This window comes from Maylandia zebra, linkage group LG3 (assembly GCF_041146795.1).
Source record: "Maylandia zebra isolate NMK-2024a linkage group LG3, Mzebra_GT3a, whole genome shotgun sequence".
Classification (NCBI taxonomy): domain Eukaryota; kingdom Metazoa; phylum Chordata; class Actinopteri; order Cichliformes; family Cichlidae; genus Maylandia; species Maylandia zebra.
The window spans coordinates 14,947,532-14,969,352 of record NC_135169.1 but is presented as its reverse complement, the minus strand read 5'-3'; the positions used below and the strand labels follow the sequence as shown (position 1 = coordinate 14,969,352).

At 45.0% G+C, this 21,821-nt stretch overlaps 1 protein-coding gene across 1 annotated transcript; it reads left to right on the top strand.

Annotated features, from left to right (window-relative positions):
• The first annotated feature begins 10,061 nt into the window (after window positions 1–10,061).
• On the top strand, window positions 10,062–19,393 carry LOC143412393 (ladderlectin-like). Its single transcript, XM_076880075.1, has 7 exons — window positions 10,062–10,147; window positions 10,225–10,302; window positions 17,804–17,842; window positions 18,149–18,264; window positions 18,354–18,488; window positions 18,578–18,689; window positions 19,053–19,393. The coding sequence occupies exons 2-7, from the start codon at window positions 10,242–10,244 to the stop codon at window positions 19,133–19,135; spliced, it is 546 nt and encodes a 181-aa protein (XP_076736190.1). The 5' UTR covers window positions 10,062–10,147; window positions 10,225–10,241; the 3' UTR covers window positions 19,136–19,393.
• Window positions 19,394–21,821: the final 2,428 nt, after the last annotated feature.

The following is a 21,821-nucleotide window of genomic DNA, read 5'->3' as shown; positions in this document are numbered from 1 at the left end:
AGAAATCTGCTCTCTCTTTCTAGTCCCTGTCAGGACTCTTGCTGCAGCATTTTGGATTAGCTGAAGGCTTTTCAGCGAGTTTTTTGGACATCCTGATAATAATGAATTACAGTAGTCCAGCCTGGAAGTAATAAATGCATGAACTAGTTTTTCAGCGTCACTCTGAGACAGGATATTTCTAATTTTAGAGATGTTGCGCAAATGGAAGAAAGCAGTCTTACATATTTGTTTAATATGTGCGTTGAAGGACATGTCCTGGTCAAAAATGACTCCAAGGTTCCTCACCGCGTTACTGGAGGCCAAGGTAATGCCATCCAGAGTAAGAAACTGGTTAGATACCATATTTCTAAGATTTTCAGGGCCGAGTACAATAACCTCAGTTTTATCTGAATTAAGAAGCAGAAAGTTAGCGGCCATCCAGGTCTTTATGTCTTTAAGACATTCCTGCAGTTTAACTAATTGGTGTGTGTCATCTGGCTTCATGGACAGATAGAGCTGGGTGTCATCAGCATAGCAGTGAAAATGTATGCTATGTCTTCTAATGATACTGCCTAAGGGAAGCATGTATAATGTAAACAGAATTGGTCCTAGCACTGAACCCTGTGGAACTAATTAACCTCAGTGTGTGAAGAGGACTCTCCATTTACATGCACAAACTGGAGTCTATTAGATAGATATGATACAAACCACTGCAGCGCAGTACCTGTAATACCTACTGCATGTTCTAATCGCTCTAATAGAATATTATGGTCAACAGTATCGAACGCTGCACTGAGGTCTAGCAGGACAAGCACAGAGATGAGTCCACTGTCAGAGGCCATAAGAAGATCATTTGTAACCTTCACTAAAGCTGTTTCTGTGCTGTGCTGAGCTCTGAAACCTGACTGAAACTCTTCAAATAAACCATTCCTCTGCAGATGATCTGTTAGCTGTTTGACAACTACTCTTTCAAGGATTTTTGATATGAAAGGAAGGTTGGAGATTGGCCTATAATTAGCTAAGACTGCTGGGTCTAGAGATGGCTTTTTGAGTAAAGGTTTAACTACAGCCAGCTTGAAGGCCTGTGGTACATAGCCGATCATTAGAGATAGGTTGATCATATTTAAGATCGAAGAATTAATTAATGGCAGGACTTCTTTGAGCAGTTTTGTAGGAATGGGGTCTAAAAGACACTGATGGTTTGGAGGAAGTAATTATTGAAGTTAACTCAGAAAGATCAATTGGAGAAAAAGAGTCTAACTTAACATCAATGGTACTAAGAGTAGCTGTAGATAATATTACATCTGTGGGATGATTATTGGTAATTTTTTCTCTAATGATAAAAATTTTATTTGTGAAGAAGTTCATGAAGTCGTTACTAGTTAACGTTAAAGGGATGGTTGGCTCAACAGAGCTCTGACTTTTTGTCAGCCTGGCTACAGTGCTGAAGAGAAACCTGGGGTTGTTCTTATTTACTTCAATCAGTGACGAATAGTAAGATGTTCTGGCTTTGCGGAGGGCTTTCTTATAAAGCAGCAAACTATTTCTCCAGGCTAAATGATGATCCTCTAGATTTGTGACACGCCATTTCCTCTCCAGATTACGAGTCATCTGCTTTAGGGTACGTGTTTCAGAATTATACCACGGAGTCAGGTACTTCTGATTTGAGGCCTTAGTTTTCACAGGAGCTACAGTATCCAGAGTCGTACGTAGTGAGGAGGTGAAATTATTAACAAGATAATCGACCTCTGTTGGGGTAGCGTTCAGATAGCTGCTCTGCTCTGTGTTGGTACAGGGCATTGAAGATGATAACAGTGGGTGGATTATATTCTTAAACTTAGTTACAGCACTTTCAGAAAGACATCTACTTTGATAAAGTCTACTCTCCACTGCTGTGTAATCAATTATTGTAAATGTAAATGTTATCAGGAAATGATCAGACAGGAGAGGGTTTTCAGGAAACACTGTTAAATGTTCAGTTTCTATGCCATGTTAAAACAAGATCTAGAGTGTGATTAAAGTGGTGGGTGGGTTCTTTTACATTTTGAGAGAAACCAATTGAGTCTAATAACAGATTAAATGCCATGTTGAGGCTGTCATTTTTAGCATCTACATGGATGTTAAAATCACCCACAATAATTATTTTATCTGAGCTCAGAACTAAATGAGATATAAAGTCTGAGAAATCAGACAGAAACTCTGTGTAAGGCCCAGGTGGACGATAGATGATAACAAGTAAGACTGGTTTCTGAGTTTCACAGCTGGGGTGGACGAGGCTAAGCATCAGGCTTTCAAATGAATTAAAAGTCTGTCTTGGTCTTTCATTAATTAATAGGCTGGTGTGAAAAATTGCTGCCACACCGCCCCCTCGGCCTGTGCTTCGAGATTTCTGGTAGTTAGAATGACTCGGGGGTGTTGATTCATTTAAACTAACATAATCATCCTGCTGCAACCAGGTTTCTGTAAGGCAGAGTAAATCAATTTGTTGATCAATTATTAAGTCATGTACTAACAGAGACTTGGAGGAGAGAGACCTAATATTTAATAATCCACATTTCACTGTTTTACTCTTTGGTTCAGATGTGGATACTGTATTGTTCTTTCTTTGTAATTGTTTATGTTTAAGTTGTTTGTTGCTGGTTTTTAGTTTGTTTTTTGTCTTTTTGGAAGCTGACACAGTCTCTATGGAGATGGGTTTTTGGGGGGGTAGCAGGAGGAGAGAAGCTGCAGAGAGGTGTGTAAGACTGCAACTCTGCTTCCTGGTCCCAACTCTGGATAGTCATATTTTGGGGGGTTTAATAAATTTGTCCATATTTCTAGAAATGAGAGCTGCTCCATCCAAAGTGGGATGGATGCCGTCTCTCCTAACAAGACCAGGTTTCCTCCAGAAGGTTTGCCAATTATCTATGAAGCCCACATCATTTCTGGGACACCACTCAGACAGCCAGCAATTTAAGGAGAACATGCGGCTAAACATGTCACTCCTGGTCTGATTGGGGAGGGGACCAGAGAAAACTTCACCTGTTTAGCAGGAGTGGGGCGGGTGGAGGTTTGCCCTGGTGCAGGTGTGCCACAGTGGTCATGTCAGCGGAAGGATCCGGCAGTTTCTCTGTGAATTTCAAATTCCTGTGGCAGCATACTCGGTGCTTCCTTGGAAGTTTAGGAGTTTTTTTCGCTATAAAAAGAAGTTTTCTTCCCACACACCCCACGGGCGCCAATGTTTCTGTCTCTTTTTACTGAATCAAAATTTAAAGTAAGGTCAGTACTTCCACGCTTTAAATGCTGCACAGTCATACTCTGTCCCGCACTCGTTATATTATCCATTGTTGATCTGCACACAGCTGTTAACCACGAACGTTGCACACGCTTACGTCATTGTCATGAGACACTCTCACAAAAAAAAATCACTGGTTAATAACGCAGTAACGAAGCATGCTTACGGGAAAGTAACAGTAATCTAATGACCTTTTTTGCAATAGTAATTCCTTACTTTACTCGTCACTTGAAAAAAGTAATCAGATACACGTTACTGTCTCTAATCATCTCTGATCATGAGGCTGGAAGGATTTCCCATCCTGAAGCCAGCCATAACTGTCCTGCATCAAGTCTCACCGGCTGCCGCTGATCATCCCCATCAGTGGCCCACTACTTAACAGTGTGGCTGAGCTAACTAGTCAGTACAGCCCTGACTCTGAGATGAAACTATCTTTGCTTGATCTTGTCTTTTCAAGAGCCTGGAAGGGAGTGTGTCACAGGAGTGGAGCTATTGTATATATCAAGTGTTGGAGTTTTCACCATTCACACTACAGACCATGAGCACTGTGTGGGAGTCAGGAGCTCCACAATGGAAGCCATATTTTTGGAAACTGTCACGTTATTGTTCACCATCTCCACTGTGAATAAACAGTCTCTTTTGTGAAGTCCTGCATTTGGGTCACGTACTTACCCTGAACCTGACATTGTTGGTTTTTGTATATTGGGTTACTTTAAGAAGACTAAAAAAAATCCTCATATACTGGTGTTTTCTCACCAGTATGTGAGAATTAACATATAAATATAAACAGCAAAGAAAAGCATATCTAAAGTCTGTGACTGACAGATAAACTCATTATCATGCTATCATCAATTAGCCAACAGCCTTGCTAACATTCTAAAGAAAAAACATCTTTCAAAGCTTCTGAAATTATTTTCACTTCAGACATTATTTCACAAGACTTGGGGCTTTATAGCTATCTCATTATTTTAACTGTCGAAAATAAAAGTTCCCAAAAGTAAAAGTGATATACTGTCATGATCAAGTGTCGAATAACTGAGGTTGAGGCCAACATGAATTGGCAACTTTTGACATATTTCATCATATTTTATAGAGGAAGTAGAAATAAATGCAGACCCATTCTGTGTTTCTCGTTTGGGCACACAAAGCCAAGGCCCACTTTGCTTGTCTGTACATGCCAGGTACCTAAAATATTCCACAAGTGAGCCACATTTTCCTTCACCTCTGATGTCCACCAGCTTTTTCAACTCCTTTCCCACCAGGAAGATGATTTTTGATTTGCCTAAAGCCAGTTTTTATAGCCCATGATTGTACTGCCCGGGCCTCCAGATTTGGCCCCGACTTATTTCACAAAGCACTATTTCCTATGGGATAACAGACCTCCCTGGCGGATTTGGGACCCTTTGATCTCAAATGAATCAGTCTTGGAGGCCTGCCCCCAGGTTGGGGCTGTTCAAGGTTCCCTGAAGGTTTTTTTTTTTTGGTTTTTTTTAACAAAGGGATCTGTTGAATCACACTTGGTCTTACCTCTAACTCATGCCCAATTAACTACTGACTTGTTATAATATAATTGCCATGTGTAAAACTAGTTAAAGAAAAAATTGAAAACAGAATAATATACCATGGCAGGGGTAGAATGACAGTCATTTGATAATAATTATTTGAAAGCTGTACAAAGTGCCCAAGATCCTTACTGATATTATTTCCTGTTATTTCCCTTTCTTGCTTCCAAAACCTAAATCCTTAAAGAAGACATGGTGAAACTGTGACTTATTTTAAGTTTTTATATTTTATCGTTTTTTGCCTTGAAACCCTTCAATGGATGCCATTTTGCCTAGTCTCCTTCTTATTGACAAATCATGAACACTGCCTTTAACTAAGGAAAGTGAAACATTCCAAAAAATTATTCCAATATTTTCACGATTTAATGAGAGGGGCAATTACATTTCAATATATGACCAGGTAGGTTTAGATAGTTTCTTTTAGATAAATGGATTTCTAGTTGTGGTGTTTCTCAACATGAAAACTTCCCTCAATCCTATACGTAGCTTGAATATTCAAATGCATTATAAAGTGCTAAAGAACAGAGGCTAAAACCCCATACCCGACCTAGAAAATGATCAAGTCATTGTTATAGAGGAAGTGGAATTGAAGGCTCATCCATTCCGTGTCTTGCTCCATGACCTTGCTTAGCAACAGCCTGTTTACCTTTCAGCTTCCTACCAGTGAGTCCTGCAAGCCAGTCAGTATCAATAGGACATCTTTATTCTTAGTTTTTCCCCCCGCTGGTTTCTACCGTTTGGTTCAGTTCCTTCCTTTGTCTGGTGGGTAAAAAACTGTGCAAATAGACCCAAGATGCTTGTTCAGGCTCCTTTGGCTAAGACCGAGCCATCAGATAATCTCAAGCAGGTTCCTAAGCCTTGGCAGTGTTCCCGAAACCATTTTGTTGTAATTAAAGGAGTGTTTTGAATAAGGCTTTAAAGTCTGTTTCAGGCTCAAAAGCTACTCATTTAAATCTGCAAAACTTTAAGACACAAAGTATCTTATATGTGACTCGGAAACAAGACATACAGGGGCTTGCAAAAGTATTCGGCCCCCTTGAACTTTTTCACATTTTGTCACATTACAGCCACAAACATGAATCAATTTTATTGGAATTCCACATGAAAGACCAACACAAAGTGGTGTACATGTGAGAAGTGGAACGAAAATCATACATGATTCCAAAATGTTTTACAAATAAATAACTGCAAAGTGGGGTGTGCGTAATTATTCAGCCCCCTTTGGTCTGAGTGCAGTCAGTTGTCCATAGACATTGCCTGATGAGTGCTAATGACTAAATAGAGTGCACCTGTGTGTAATCTAATGTCAATACAAATACAGCTGCTCTGTGACGGCCTCAGAGGTTGTTTAAGAGAATATTGGGAGCAACAACACCATGAAGTCCAAAGAACACACCAGACAGGTCAGGGATAAAGTTATTGGAAAATTAGGCTTAGGCTACAAAAAGATTTCCCAAGCCTTGAACATCCCACGGAGCACTGTTCAAGCGATCATTCAGAAATGGAAGGAGTATGGCACAACTGTAAACCTACCAAGACAAGGCCGTCCACCTAAACTCACAGGCCGAACAAGGAGAGCGCTGATCAGAAATGCAGCCAAGAGGCCCATGGTGACTCTGGACGAGTTGCAGAGATCTACAGCTCAGGTGGGGGAATCTGTCCATAGGACAACTATTAGTCGTGCACTACACAAAGTTGGCCTTTATGGAAGAGTGGCAAGAAGAAAGCCATTGTTAACAGAAAACCAAGAAGACCCGTTTGCAGTTTGCCACAAGCCATGTGGGGGACCCAGCAAACATGTGGAAGAAGGTGCTCTGGTCAGATGAGACCAAAATGGAACTTTTTGGCCAAAATGCAAAACGCTTTGTGTGGCGGAAAACTAACACTGCACATCACTCTGAACACACCATCCCCACTGTCAAGTATGGTGGTGGCAGCATCATGCTCTGGGGGTGCTTCTCTTCAGCAGGGACAGGGAAGCTGGTCAGAGTTGATGGGAAGATGGATGGAGCCAAATACAGGGCAATCTTGGAAGAAAACCTCTTGGAGTCTGCAAAAGACTTGAGACTCGGGCGGAGGTTCACCTTCCAGCAGGACACGACCCTAAACATAAAGCCAGGGCAACAATGGAATGGTTTAAAACAAAACATATCCATGTGTTAGAATGGCCCAGTCAAAGTCCAGATCTAAATCCAATCGAGAATCTGTGGCAAGATCTGAAAACTGCTGTTCACAAACGCTGTCCATCTAATCTGACTGAGCTGGAGCTGTTTTGCAAAGAAGAATGATCAAGAATTTCAGTCTAGATGTGCAAAGCTGGTAGAGACGAACCCTAAAAGACTGGCAGCTGGAATTGCAGCAAAAGGTGGTTTTACAAAGCATTGACTCAGGGGGCTGAATAATTACGCACACCCCACTTTGCAGTTATTTATTTGTAAAAAATGTTTGGAATCATGTATGATTTTCGTTCCACTTCTCACGTGTACACCACTTTGTGTTGGTCTTTCACATGGAATTCCAATAAAATTGATTCATGTTTGTGGCTGTAATGTGACAAAATGTGGAAAAGTTCAAGGGGGCCGAATACTTTTGCAAGCCACTGTATGTTAAACATGGAGGCATGTTATTCCTCAGTAGAACAAACTCCTCTTTTCATCCAATAAAAAAAGAAAAAGCATTTTGGGTTACATATGTCTTCTTCTTTGCATAGTAAACCTTCAATTAATGATAGAGATTTGTCATTAGCATGGCAAATTAACATTACACAGAATCCTTTCTGGAAGTATTCTTGAGCCATGCAATTATTCCCATGAGAGAGTCATCCAAGTTTTTAATGCAGTGCCACCTGAGGTCTTTAAGATCATGGAATCTAGTTTTAATTTTCTCCCTTGTCCACAGAGATTTATCAAGATTCTCTGAATCTATTGACAATATTGAGTACTCTAGTTGATGACACATTCATCATCTTCAGAATTTTATATAAATATATATTATTCTGAAATGTTTCCACAGTTCCTAGATGCAGTTTTTTTTAGATAATGGTGAAACTCTCCGCTTCTGAGAAACTTTATAGCTAAGATGCCTTTTCATACCTATTGTTGCAAAATGTTCCTTGAGCTTTTTCCATTCAGTAATGATTACTTGTCCACTCCTTTGTCGTCCCATGTTTCCACTTCTTGAGATAAGTTCATGTAATCAAATTCAAAATTAGCTATTACTTTACATCATTTTTATTTACACTTTGCACAGCATTTTCTCTACTGGAATCACAGACCCAGCCCATTAATTATGCTGAGTGTGGTGCTAACCTCACATCTTTCTCTACAAAGAAATTCGGATATGACACAGATAGGAATGCCTGTCAAAAATGCAAGACATTTCTTCTCAACTGAGACATTGGTCTCATTTTATCTTTCATTTCTTATTTAATGTCTTTTCCTGAAATGCTAAGGAAAGAACTGGCAATCGAAAACTAAACTGGACCTGGACCACCTACTAATAAAAGAGTGACGAAACGTTTCTCCCCCAAAACGCTACGCCCAGATGAACAGAATCAGCTTTTGGAGCTTTTACCAAATTGACCATCCCAGACTTGCCGTAATGGTCTATTTGATTCACCTTTTGTTGTTTATTTATTTTATTTATTTTTTTATTTTCACTTGCTAGATACGGGACAGACTTGAATGAGGAAAAGAAAAAGGAGAAAGGAAGAGGGGGAAAAAACAGTGGAGAAGAGGGATGGGGATAAAGGGCAAAAAAACAAAAAACAACTAAATAAGCAGACAAAAAAAATATACATATATCAATCACCTGGATCACCTGTTGAGAAAGAAAAGAAAACAAGCAGAAGAACATGAGAGCAATACAATAAACAACAATGATATATGGGAATATTTTTCTTTCTCTCCCTCTCATTCTTTCTCCCTGTCCTGACCCCCAGTCATGTCTGTCCAGTCTTTCAAAAACAAAAATAAAATAAATACATAATTATAATAAAGGTCAATCAAATGGACCAATATGGCAAGGCCATGATGATCCACTTGGTAAAGTAAATCCACTTGGCATCTTTCTTGGCCTTCAGACAACAATTCTGATGGCTAAAAAACAAAACAAAACAAAGAAAGCCTTACATTAGGGAGAAAAACACGTCGGGGGAGAGGGTCCTCGGTTCTCCAGTTAGATTGTACTTCACGGCGTCATGTTTTGCCATGACGGGGTTATTATTGGAGTAAATGGATGGCTGGAGCCTCTGCTCGAAGTGTCTCTTATCGCTGCGAGCGGGTTCACATTGGAGTGAACTGAGAAAAACATGGAAGGGTACCTTTTGCGTTAACATGAGAATTTTAGGGATGTTACAAATCGTCGCTATATTACGAGTAGGGAGTGAAAACGGGTTGAAGACCAAGCAGACATGGAGCACAGAGAGAAGAGTAACTAGACGTGAGACGTGGAACGGGGGAGGGCAAAGTTACAGAAAGTAAGAACATAACCAGTGTTGGTCAAGTTACTTGAAAAAGTAGTCCTGTTACTTTACTGATTACTTGAAAAAAGTAATCAAATTACAATAACGCATTACTTTTAACGCATCACTGCCCATCTCTGAATTTGACATAAGCAGAAAACAATATAGTGACTCAAAACCATGAAAATCAACAAATCCAAGAACATAACTGATCAAAAACGCAGCACACAGACCCAGTACTGTGACAGATCTGTCTCCATAAAAATTTTCTGGTGAATGCCTGTCAAAGATACAAGACATCTCTTATCAGCTGAGGCACTGGTCTCATTTTATCTTTTTCTTATTGCATGTCTTTTCCAGAAATGCTAAGGAAAGAACTGGCAAGAATTGGTCTACTGAAGAAACATTCTCATCATGATTACTGTGAGAGCAAAACGTCAGAAATTATTTTAGATCTTCATAATAACGCTGATTATTTAATGTCCATAAACTCAGCTTCTCCTTTGTTTTATGGTTTTTTTTTTCTTTCCTGAAAATACTTTCCTAAATATATAAAATGTTCTCCATTTATACTATGGAGTGTTGACCAGTGTTTGACTAGTTGTTGACTAGTAAAATTAAGTGGGCAGCTGGAAGAAGTAGTCAGCATTTGGCAATAATTTTGGTTTTGGTTGTGAAAGAAAGAAGTGCAGTAAAAGTCTGGCCAGCATGAATCACATAATACACGTGTCATTTTTTTCAATGTTAGTTCCCTGTTTTGAAACTACAAAGAGACAGAATATAAGCCGTGATCTCAGAGCTGTTCAGCACCTTGTTCCGACCTTGGAAGGCTGAAGCTACTGACTGAACAGACAAGATATTCTACAAAAGGTTGGCTGAAAACTCAGATTCCTTCTGTGCTTTGTTTAATGAAGTGCTAATAACTTTGGGTCTTTTGTTGTTCACAGAGATACTAATTATCACCATGAAGCTGCTGACTGTGTCTGCACTTCTTTGTGCAATGATCGCTCTGACCACTGCTGCCAGTGAGTATTGTAGTATAATATAGATAACGTATATATGTGTGGTGTCACAGGCTGGGTCTCCGACCCAGCACTCTGAGTTTTCTTTGTATTTTTTGATATGTTATTAGTTTGTTATTTCCTATTTTGCCTTTAGTTTAGGCAGTTATTGGTTATTGTTCCTGGGTTTTCTATGTTTTGGGGTTTGGTATTTATTCATCACGTGTTGGGTCTGTGTTGTCATGTTTAGTTGTTAGTATTTCCTGTTTTATTTTGACAATGTCATGTGTTCTTTGTTCATTGTATTTAGCTTTCTCTCCTGGTCCTGTCATTAGGTTTATGTCTGTCAGCTGTTCCCCCATGTGTCCCCACTTCCCCTGATCACCTCATGTCTGTATTTAAGCTTTTTGTTTTCTTCATGCCATTGTCGGTTCGTCTGTTTATCTCACCAGGGTCACAGTTTTAGTTTTCATCTGTTCTGTATTATTAGTCTTAGTCATGGTCTTTGTTTATTATTTTTCCACCACAGTCATAGTTTAGGTTTTGGTCTCAGTACCATTTAGTGTTTTGTTTCTTAGTGTTTTGCCTGTTTGTTTTTGGTCTCTTGGTTCATTTCCCTGCCGTCATCGCATTAAAGGTTCACCTTTCTGTTAATCATTACAATTCCTCGTCATCATCTGCTTTTGGGTCCTGTTTCCACACACATCGGCGCACCCCGCCGTGACAGAACGAACCGACCAGTATGGACCCAGCGGATGCTGCTCTCACCGAGTGTCTGGAGGAGACTGCTCGGATCCAAGTGATCCTCGACCGCATCTTTACAGCGCCCGATTTAAAGAGCAAGCAGGTAATGGTTAATGTTGCTGAAGCTATTATGGAGAGGGATCCCCGCCTTCTCCAGCTCCCGGACTCACCTGCCATAGTTGCTGCCTTTACCAGGATAAAGGAGATGCTGCAGGCCCAGGCACTGTCGAGTCAGGAAATGGCTTCCAGCACCCACCAGTCACAACAACCCCACAATCAGTCATCTCCATTGCTGCCTCCGGAACCTGAGTGTGTTCGTGTCGGTTCGCTGAGATTCGCCACAGCGTCACCACCTCTCAGCTCACCAGTTTCCACGCCCTCATCACAGTCTCGCCATACTCCTGCCACGGTCCAGCGCGAGGAAGCGCTGGACACCGTTGATTTAGATCACGACGAGCGTCAGTCGATATACTGCGCTCTATTGGAGGAGGAGCTCCGGTGGAAGCCGTGGCTCATTCCGGAGCACGAGCACTCTTTCCGGGGAACTCGACTGGCTCTCGGGGGACCTCGGAGTTACCAGGGACTTCCACCTATTTCACCGCCGTCTTCCACTCCTAAGAAAAAGCGGCGTGCGCGCCGCCGACGCTCCATTACACAAACACAAGTGAGTGACTATATCTTGGCACCTCATGTTTTTTCTCCGGAGGTTATGGAAACTGACACTACTTTTCCGGTTAATGAGCCCGGCTATACAGAGACTGTTTGCCCTGGAAAAGCTAGCCATCAGGCTCAGCTAAGCTGCTGTGGGACTGCTATCCAGGCCGGTTTGGAGACGGAGGTACAGCTGGTGCAGCCAATTTCAGTGTCAGTCGGAGGGCCCGGGGAGCCCGTCCGGCCTCATGTTTCGTTTGCTGGAGGTTCAGGAGAACCCAGCCAGCTTCATGTTTCGTCTGCTGGAGGTTCAGGAGAACCCAGCCAGCTTCATGTTTCGTCTGCTGGAGGTTCAGGAGAACCCAGCCAGCTTCATGTTTCGTCTGCTGGAGGTTCAGGAGAACCCAGCCAGCCTCATGTTTCGTCTGCTGGAGGTTCAGGAGAACCCAGCCAGCCTCATGTTTCGTCTGCTGGAGGTTCAGGAGAACCCAGCCAGCCTCACGCCACGTCAGCTGGCGGGCCCGAGGAGCCCGTCCAGCCTCACGCCACGTCAGCTGGCGGGCCCGAGGAGCCCGTCCAGCCTCACGCCACGTCAGCTGGCGGGCCCGAGGAGCCCGTCCAGCCTCACGCCTCGTCAGCTGGAGGGCCCGAGGAGCCCGTCTGGCCACCTTCTGCTTCACCACCTGTGGCTGCAGCGCCACCTCCTGCGGCTCCCGTGCCGCCGCCTGCAGGATCACCACCTGCTGCGCTACTGCTTGCTGCTTCTACGCCTCAGCCTGAGGACGACGCCTCACCTGGTTCTGCCACACCTCAGTCTGAGAACTCATACGAACTCATTTCACCCACTATAGACTGTGTGTTGCTGCAACTTGAAAAGCAACCTGCCTCGTCAGCTGGAGGGCCCGAGGAGCCCGTCCAGCCGCCACCTGCGGCCGCCTCGTCGTCACCTGGTCCAGCTTCGTCAGAGTCGTCATCCTCGTCTGGTCCAGCTTCGTCAGAGTCGTCATCCTCGTCTGGTCCAGCTTCGTCAGAGTCTTCATCCTCGTCTGGTCCGGCCTCAGCCTCTGCAGCTCCGCCTGGTCCGGCCTCAGCCTCTGCAGCTCCGCCTGGTCCGGCCTCAGCCTCTGCAGCTCCGCCTGGTCCGGCCTCCGAGTGTTCAGCTTCGTCTGCTTCTGCACTTCCCGTCCGGCCTGCTCGTCCCGTCCGGCCAGCTCGTCCTGCACGTCCTGCACGTCCCGTCCGGCCAGCTCGTCCTGCACGTCCCGTCCGGCCAGCTCGTCCTGCACGTCCCGTCCGGCCTGCACGTCCTGCTCGTCCTGCACGTCCCGTCCGGCCTGCACGTCCTGTCCGGCCTGCTCGTCCTGCACGTCCGGTCCGATCTGCACATCCTGTCCGGCCTGCTCGTCCTGCACGTTCTGTCCGGCCGATGACTGGACGTCGTTGCCGTCATGGACAGCCCTCTGAACTACGCCGCCGTCATGGACGGCCCCCTGAACTGCTACGCCACCTGTGCCTCCCGCCCGGCCGGCCTCCTGACCTGCTCGGTCGCCGTCGCTGCCTCCCGCCCGGTCGGCCTCCTGATCTGCTCCGTCGCCACCGGTGCCTTCTACCTGGCCGGCCTCCTGAACTGTTTTCTGGGCTCTTGGACCGTTGGCCTCCGGGTCGGCCCCCTGAGCTCATGGATTTTGGACTGCTGGACCGTTGGCCTCCTGGTCGGCCTCCTGAACTTTTGAACTGTCTTTTGTTTTGTTGTCGGCCTCCGGGGCGGCCACCTGAACCGCTTCGCCATTCGCTCCTGTTCTGCCGGGTTCATGGTCGCCCTCCTGAAGTCGGGTCTCGGACTTTTTGTGCCATTGTTGTGTTTGCTCTGTGTGTTTTCGTTTCTTTGTTTTTTGTGGCCTTGTTTCTGGCCCTCCGTCCTGGGCCCCCGCCGCCCGCCCTTGGTGGGTTGTTGTGGTTTTGTTTTCTGGGTGTTTTCGGGCGTCTGGAATCCGCCCTTGAGGGGGGGGCTCTGTCACAGGCTGGGTCTCCGACCCAGCACTCTGAGTTTTCTTTGTATTTTTTGATATGTTATTAGTTTGTTATTTCCTATTTTGCCTTTAGTTTAGGCAGTTATTGGTTATTGTTCCTGGGTTTTCTATGTTTTGGGGTTTGGTATTTATTCATCACGTGTTGGGTCTGTGTTGTCATGTTTAGTTGTTAGTATTTCCTGTTTTATTTTGACAATGTCATGTGTTCTTTGTTCATTGTATTTAGCTTTCTCTCCTGGTCCTGTCATTAGGTTTATGTCTGTCAGCTGTTCCCCCATGTGTCCCCACTTCCCCTGATCACCTCATGTCTGTATTTAAGCTTTTTGTTTTCTTCATGCCATTGTCGGTTCGTCTGTTTATCTCACCAGGGTCACAGTTTTAGTTTTCATCTGTTCTGTATTATTAGTCTTAGTCATGGTCTTTGTTTATTATTTTTCCACCACAGTCATAGTTTAGGTTTTGGTCTCAGTACCATTTAGTGTTTTGTTTCTTAGTGTTTTGCCTGTTTGTTTTTGGTCTCTTGGTTCATTTCCCTGCCGTCATCGCATTAAAGGTTCACCTTTCTGTTAATCATTACAATTCCTCGTCATCATCTGCTTTTGGGTCCTGTTTCCACACACATCGGCGCACCCCGCCGTGACAGAACGAACCGACCAGTATGGACCCAGCGGATGCTGCTCTCACCGAGTGTCTGGAGGAGACTGCTCGGATCCAAGTGATCCTCGACCGCATCTTTACAGCGCCCGATTTAAAGAGCAAGCAGGTAATGGTTAATGTTGCTGAAGCTATTATGGAGAGGGATCCCCGCCTTCTCCAGCTCCCGGACTCACCTGCCATAGTTGCTGCCTTTACCAGGATAAAGGAGATGCTGCAGGCCCAGGCACTGTCGAGTCAGGAAATGGCTTCCAGCACCCACCAGTCACAACAACCCCACAATCAGTCATCTCCATTGCTGCCTCCGGAACCTGAGTGTGTTCGTGTCGGTTCGCTGAGATTCGCCACAGCGTCACCACCTCTCAGCTCACCAGTTTCCACGCCCTCATCACAGTCTCGCCATACTCCTGCCACGGTCCAGCGCGAGGAAGCGCTGGACACCGTTGATTTAGATCACGACGAGCGTCAGTCGATATACTGCGCTCTATTGGAGGAGGAGCTCCGGTGGAAGCCGTGGCTCATTCCGGAGCACGAGCACTCTTTCCGGGGAACTCGACTGGCTCTCGGGGGACCTCGGAGTTACCAGGGACTTCCACCTATTTCACCGCCGTCTTCCACTCCTAAGAAAAAGCGGCGTGCGCGCCGCCGACGCTCCATTACACAAACACAAGTGAGTGACTATATCTTGGCACCTCATGTTTTTTCTCCGGAGGTTATGGAAACTGACACTACTTTTCCGGTTAATGAGCCCGGCTATACAGAGACTGTTTGCCCTGGAAAAGCTAGCCATCAGGCTCAGCTAAGCTGCTGTGGGACTGCTATCCAGGCCGGTTTGGAGACGGAGGTACAGCTGGTGCAGCCAATTTCAGTGTCAGTCGGAGGGCCCGGGGAGCCCGTCCGGCCTCATGTTTCGTTTGCTGGAGGTTCAGGAGAACCCAGCCAGCTTCATGTTTCGTCTGCTGGAGGTTCAGGAGAACCCAGCCAGCTTCATGTTTCGTCTGCTGGAGGTTCAGGAGAACCCAGCCAGCTTCATGTTTCGTCTGCTGGAGGTTCAGGAGAACCCAGCCAGCCTCATGTTTCGTCTGCTGGAGGTTCAGGAGAACCCAGCCAGCCTCATGTTTCGTCTGCTGGAGGTTCAGGAGAACCCAGCCAGCCTCACGCCACGTCAGCTGGCGGGCCCGAGGAGCCCGTCCAGCCTCACGCCACGTCAGCTGGCGGGCCCGAGGAGCCCGTCCAGCCTCACGCCACGTCAGCTGGCGGGCCCGAGGAGCCCGTCCAGCCTCACGCCTCGTCAGCTGGAGGGCCCGAGGAGCCCGTCTGGCCACCTTCTGCTTCACCACCTGTGGCTGCAGCGCCACCTCCTGCGGCTCCCGTGCCGCCGCCTGCAGGATCACCACCTGCTGCGCTACTGCTTGCTGCTTCTACGCCTCAGCCTGAGGACGACGCCTCACCTGGTTCTGCCACACCTCAGTCTGAGAACTCATACGAACTCATTTCACCCACTATAGACTGTGTGTTGCTGCAACTTGAAAAGCAACCTGCCTCGTCAGCTGGAGGGCCCGAGGAGCCCGTCCAGCCGCCACCTGCGGCCGCCTCGTCGTCACCTGGTCCAGCTTCGTCAGAGTCGTCATCCTCGTCTGGTCCAGCTTCGTCAGAGTCGTCATCCTCGTCTGGTCCAGCTTCGTCAGAGTCTTCATCCTCGTCTGGTCCAGCTTCGTCAGAGTCTTCATCCTCGTCTGGTCCGGCCTCAGCCTCTGCAGCTCCGCCTGGTCCGGCCTCAGCCTCTGCAGCTCCGCCTGGTCCGGCCTCAGCCTCTGCAGCTCCGCCTGGTCCGGCCTCCGAGTGTTCAGCTTCGTCTGCTTCTGCACTTCCCGTCCGGCCTGCTCGTCCCGTCCGGCCAGCTCGTCCTGCACGTCCTGCACGTCCCGTCCGGCCAGCTCGTCCTGCACGTCCCGTCCGGCCAGCTCGTCCTGCACGTCCCGTCCGGCCTGCACGTCCCGTCCGGCCTGCACGTCCTGTCCGGCCTGCTCGTCCTGCACGTCCGGTCCGATCTGCACATCCTGTCCGGCCTGCTCGTCCTGCACGTTCTGTCCGGCCGATGACTGGACGTCGTTGCCGTCATGGACAGCCCTCTGAACTACGCCGCCGTCATGGACGGCCCCCTGAACTGCTACGCCACCTGTGCCTCCCGCCCGGCCGGCCTCCTGACCTGCTCGGTCGCCGTCGCTGCCTCCCGCCCGGTCGGCCTCCTGATCTGCTCCGTCGCCACCGGTGCCTTCTACCTGGCCGGCCTCCTGAACTGTTTTCTGGGCTCTTGGACCGTTGGCCTCCGGGTCGGCCCCCTGAGCTCATGGATTTTGGACTGCTGGACCGTTGGCCTCCTGGTCGGCCTCCTGAACTTTTGAACTGTCTTTTGTTTTGTTGTCGGCCTCCGGGGCGGCCACCTGAACCGCTTCGCCATTCGCTCCTGTTCTGCCGGGTTCATGGTCGCCCTCCTGAAGTCGGGTCTCGGACTTTTTGTGCCATTGTTGTGTTTGCTCTGTGTGTTTTCGTTTCTTTGTTTTTTGTGGCCTTGTTTCTGGCCCTCCGTCCTGGGCCCCCGCCGCCCGCCCTTGGTGGGTTGTTGTGGTTTTGTTTTCTGGGTGTTTTCGGGCGTCTGGAATCCGCCCTTGAGGGGGGGGCTCTGTCACAGGCTGGGTCTCCGACCCAGCACTCTGAGTTTTCTTTGTATTTTTTGATATGTTATTAGTTTGTTATTTCCTATTTTGCCTTTAGTTTAGGCAGTTATTGGTTATTGTTCCTGGGTTTTCTATGTTTTGGGGTTTGGTATTTATTCATCACGTGTTGGGTCTGTGTTGTCATGTTTAGTTGTTAGTATTTCCTGTTTTATTTTGACAATGTCATGTGTTCTTTGTTCATTGTATTTAGCTTTCTCTCCTGGTCCTGTCATTAGGTTTATGTCTGTCAGCTGTTCCCCCATGTGTCCCCACTTCCCCTGATCACCTCATGTCTGTATTTAAGCTTTTTGTTTTCTTCATGCCATTGTCGGTTCGTCTGTTTATCTCACCAGGGTCACAGTTTTAGTTTTCATCTGTTCTGTATTATTAGTCTTAGTCATGGTCTTTGTTTATTATTTTTCCACCACAGTCATAGTTTAGGTTTTGGTCTCAGTACCATTTAGTGTTTTGTTTCTTAGTGTTTTGCCTGTTTGTTTTTGGTCTCTTGGTTCATTTCCCTGCCGTGATCGCATTAAAGGTTCACCTTTCTGTTAATCATTACAATTCCTCGTCATCATCTGCTTTTGGGTCCTGTTTCCACACACATCGGCGCACCCCGCCGTGACATGTGGAATCAATAATACAAACAACACTTATAATATCAATATTATAAATGGAAATTTACCACTAAAATTTATCAAAATTATAACTTTTTTTGGGTTCTTCCAGATGAAGTGGGTAAGGATGGGTCTGAATCAAATCCCCCAGGTTGGTAACAATTTTCCTCTCAGATTATTGTCATGCTGAAGAGCACATCTATGTCCTCACTTGTATGTAATGTATGTGTTCAAATGATATGTTTTACCAGTGAGAAAATAAAATATTTATAATTTATATATATATATATATATATATATATATATATATATATATATATGTGTGTGTGTGTGTGTGTGTGTGTTTGCGGGGGTATAAAGGTTTGAGCATATACATGGTTTGAAAGACAATTACTTTTTTGTAAATAGCAACGATAATTGATGTTTGAGTATCTAAGTAGTCTTTGCTTGTCCTCAGGAGAGCATCTTCTTGAGAAGAGATCTCCATGTTTTTGGAGCCCCTGGGGTTGGACTAGATATGGAAACCGATACTATCACTTCTTTCCCAATCAACTGACTTGGGCTCAGGCGCAGGTAAGAACAGTGATTTCGATTTAGCATTTCTCTCTGCTTTAATACTTTTCATATCAAACTTGGTTTAAACTAGACCTTTTGTCCTATAGAGACACTGTCAGTCCCTGAATGCAAATCTGGCGTCTGTGCGCAACCTCGGAGAGTACCAAGCGATTCAGAGGGTCATACTTAATGGTGCTCGTAATCATGTCCCTACATGGATTGGAGGCTCAGATGCTCAAGAGGTACACTACTCAATATTAGACATTAGTTCTGAGACTAGAGGATATGCCTGCCTATTGACACTATTCTCTGTTTTTTTTGTGTTTTCTAGGAGCGTTATTGGTTTTGGATCGATGGAACCCGTTTCACATATGCAAACTGGTGTCACGGAGAGCCTAACAATTTCAGGGGCAGAGAGAACTGCCTGCATATGAATTGGACAGGTAAAATTTAAAAGAAAGTGTATGAATTCATTTTGAGGGGAACAAAAACTGTTACAGTATCCACATTTTCTCAAAAAATGCTTATCATTTGGTGTGATAAATAGCAGTGACTTACAGGAAAATAATATGAATTCTAAATTTTATTTTTAACAGAGACAAACTTTGTGTTTTACCATAATGAATAAAATAGATTGCTGTATTTCACGTCTTTAAATTTAAAGTAAATTTACATAGTGCTGTGAAAGTAGAGTCAAAAATGAATATTGACAGGTGCTCCTGCTATTATGCAAACTAAATATTTGTGTCAGTATAGACGTCCATGTGAGCATGGCTTCACTTAATGTTCATTTTTGGTGCTTACAGGAAACCTCTGTATGAATGACATACCCTGTGACGCCAGATACCCATTTGTCTGCGCCAGGAAAGTCAGACGATCTCTGGAATGAAGGCTTGGTTCACCGGTCTTTAGAGCAAATAATCTCATAAATCCAGCTTAAAATGTTTGTCTTCTTACATCTTTACTTCTTTTAGTTCACCGCAACGCTACATAAGGAATGAGTTGAAAAATGATGCAACCTGTAGATGGATTGTCTCTTTTAATAAGAACAAACTGAGTGTGTAATGGAAAGAATGCTTTAAGCTTTCACTTTACTTCCCTGAATGAACATCATCTTCATTATTAAACCTTTAAGCATTGAATCAAACTGGTCTCTGAGTCTTTGTCACATTTTCATGGGAATACTTCAAAAGATTCATACACATCCAGGCATAAATCCACCATTTTCCAAATACCTGATGCAAATTCAAATTTCTGTGCTCACATGATGTAGAAATTAAATATTTTCTTTATGGAGTCCTGGCCTGACAAGTTAGCTCTTCTGTATTGTGCCATCTGCTTATCTAGAGGTTATTTTGTTTCCCTGATGTATAAAAATCATGGCAATCCTCCTGGCACCTAACAGTGTACACTATATTACTCTGTTTACATTAGGGGACCTGTTTCATTGGATCAATTTTTGGCACAGTGTGTTTTGGGGTTTAAAAGTCATAAGCGACATTGTGTTTAGAGAAAAGGATTCTTAACTGCTCCGATACTCCTGACACATATGGGATCATTAAGGGTTTTTCCTTAGGCAGCGGTGGTCCTTCTCTCCTGGATCGGCTGGAGCTTTCTTTTGGCGCCTTCCTAGCTTTGACAAATGTCCAGCTGGGATAACCACATATACTTGAGACTTTCCTGATGTGATGTTCTTCTGCTTCCCTGGCCGCTGTGTCTGTGGGGATGGTGTTCGCTCTGTGTTGTAGCGTCCTGATACACCCAGTTTATTCTCCAGTTGATGATGAGAGTCAAACCTTAAATACTGATCTGTATGCGTAGGTTTACGGTACACATCAACTTCTAAATGTCCCCCATTACTGATGGAAATCTCACAGTCTAAGAAGGCTAACCTGCCACTTTTCATAACCTCCCTGGTGAACTTGCTGTGTTGGTCAACCAAGTTAATGTGATCCGTGAATTGTGGTACGTCCTAAGATTTGATTTTCATCCAGGTGTCATCCACATACCTGAACCAATGGCTTGGTGGTATTCCAGGGTAGATAACAAAGCCTTCTTCTCCATTTCTTCCATGTACAAGTCTTAGACTTTTTATGCTGCGCTAGATCAGCCTTCTCATTGAATTCAAACACCTTTTGAAGATATTCTCATCTGGAAGCATTTTAAGTCTCTGTCTGATCTGCTCTTTAGATTTTAGCATGTCAGTGGTAAAATGGCACACCTGCGGCACACCTGTCACTGGGTAAACCTCCAGAGTCCAGAAAATAAATAAAATCAAAGACTCAGCGGCACTAAGTCCTGTTGCTCATAAATCTATTTTCAATTCAATTCAATTCAATTCAATTCAATTTTATTTATATAGCGCCAAATCACAACAAAAGTCGCCTCAAGGCGCTTCATAGATACAGAGAAAAACCCAACAATCATATGACCCCCTATGAGCAAGCACTTTGGCGACAGTGGGAAGGAAAAACTCCCTTTTAACAGGAAGAAACCTCCGGCAGAACCAGGCTCAGGGAGGGGCGGGGCCATCTGCTGCGACCGGTTGGGGTGAGAGAAGGAAGACAGGATAAAGACATGCTGTGGAAGAGAGACAGAGGTTAATAACAGATATGATTCAATGCAGAGAGGTCTGTTAATACATAGTGAGTGAGAAAGGTGACTGGAAAGGAAAAACTCAATGCATCATGGGAATCCCCCGGCAGCCTACATCTATTGCAGCATAACTAAGGGAGGATTCAGGGTCACCTGATCCAGCCCTAACTATATGCTTTAGCAAAAAGGAAAGTTTTAAGCCTAATCTTAAAAGTAGAGATAGTGTCTGTCTCCCGAATCCAAACTGGAAGCTGGTTCCACAGAAGAGGGGCCTGAAAACTGAAGGCTCTCCCTCCCATTCTACTTTTAAATACTCTAGGAACAACAAGTAGGCCTGCAGAGCGAGAGCGAAGTGCTCTAATAGGGTGATATGGTACTACAAGGTCATTAAGATAAGATGGGGCCTGATTATTTAAGACCTTGTATGTGAGGAGCAGGATTTTGAATTCAATTCTGGATTTAACAGGAAGCCAATGAAGGGAAGCCAAAACAGGAGAAATCTGCTCTCTCTTTCTAGTCCCTGTCAGGACTCTTGCTGCAGCATTTTGGATTAGTTGAAGGCTTTTCAGCGAGTTTTTTGGACATCCTGATAATAATGAATTACAGTAGTCCAGCCTGGAAGTAATAAATGCATGAACTAGTTTTTCAGCGTCACTCTGAGACAGGATATTTCTAATTTTAGAGATGTTGCGCAAATGGAAGAAAGCAGTCTTACATATTTGTTTATGTGCGTTGAAGGACATGTCCTGGTCAAAAATGACTCCAAGGTTCCTCACCGCGTTACTGGAGGCCAAGGTAATGCCATCCAGAGTAAGAATCTGGTTAGATACCATATTTATAAGATTTTCAGGGCCGAGTACAATAACCTCAGTTTTATCTGAATTAAGAAGCAGAAAGTTAGCGGCCATCCAGGTCTTTATGTCTTTAAGACATTCCTGCAGTTTAACTAATTGGTGTGTGTCATCTGGCTTCATGGACAG

Coding starts and splice junctions, on each gene's coding strand:
- LOC143412393 (XM_076880075.1), top strand. CDS start 10,242: ATGAAGCTGCTGACTGTGTCTGCACTTCTTTGTGCAATGATCGCTCTG. Junction 18,265..18,353: donor TGACTTGGGCTCAGGCGCAG/GTAAGAACAGTG, acceptor TTTGTCCTATAG/AGACACTGTCAGTCCCTGAA. Junction 18,489..18,577: donor GAGGCTCAGATGCTCAAGAG/GTACACTACTCA, acceptor TGTGTTTTCTAG/GAGCGTTATTGGTTTTGGAT.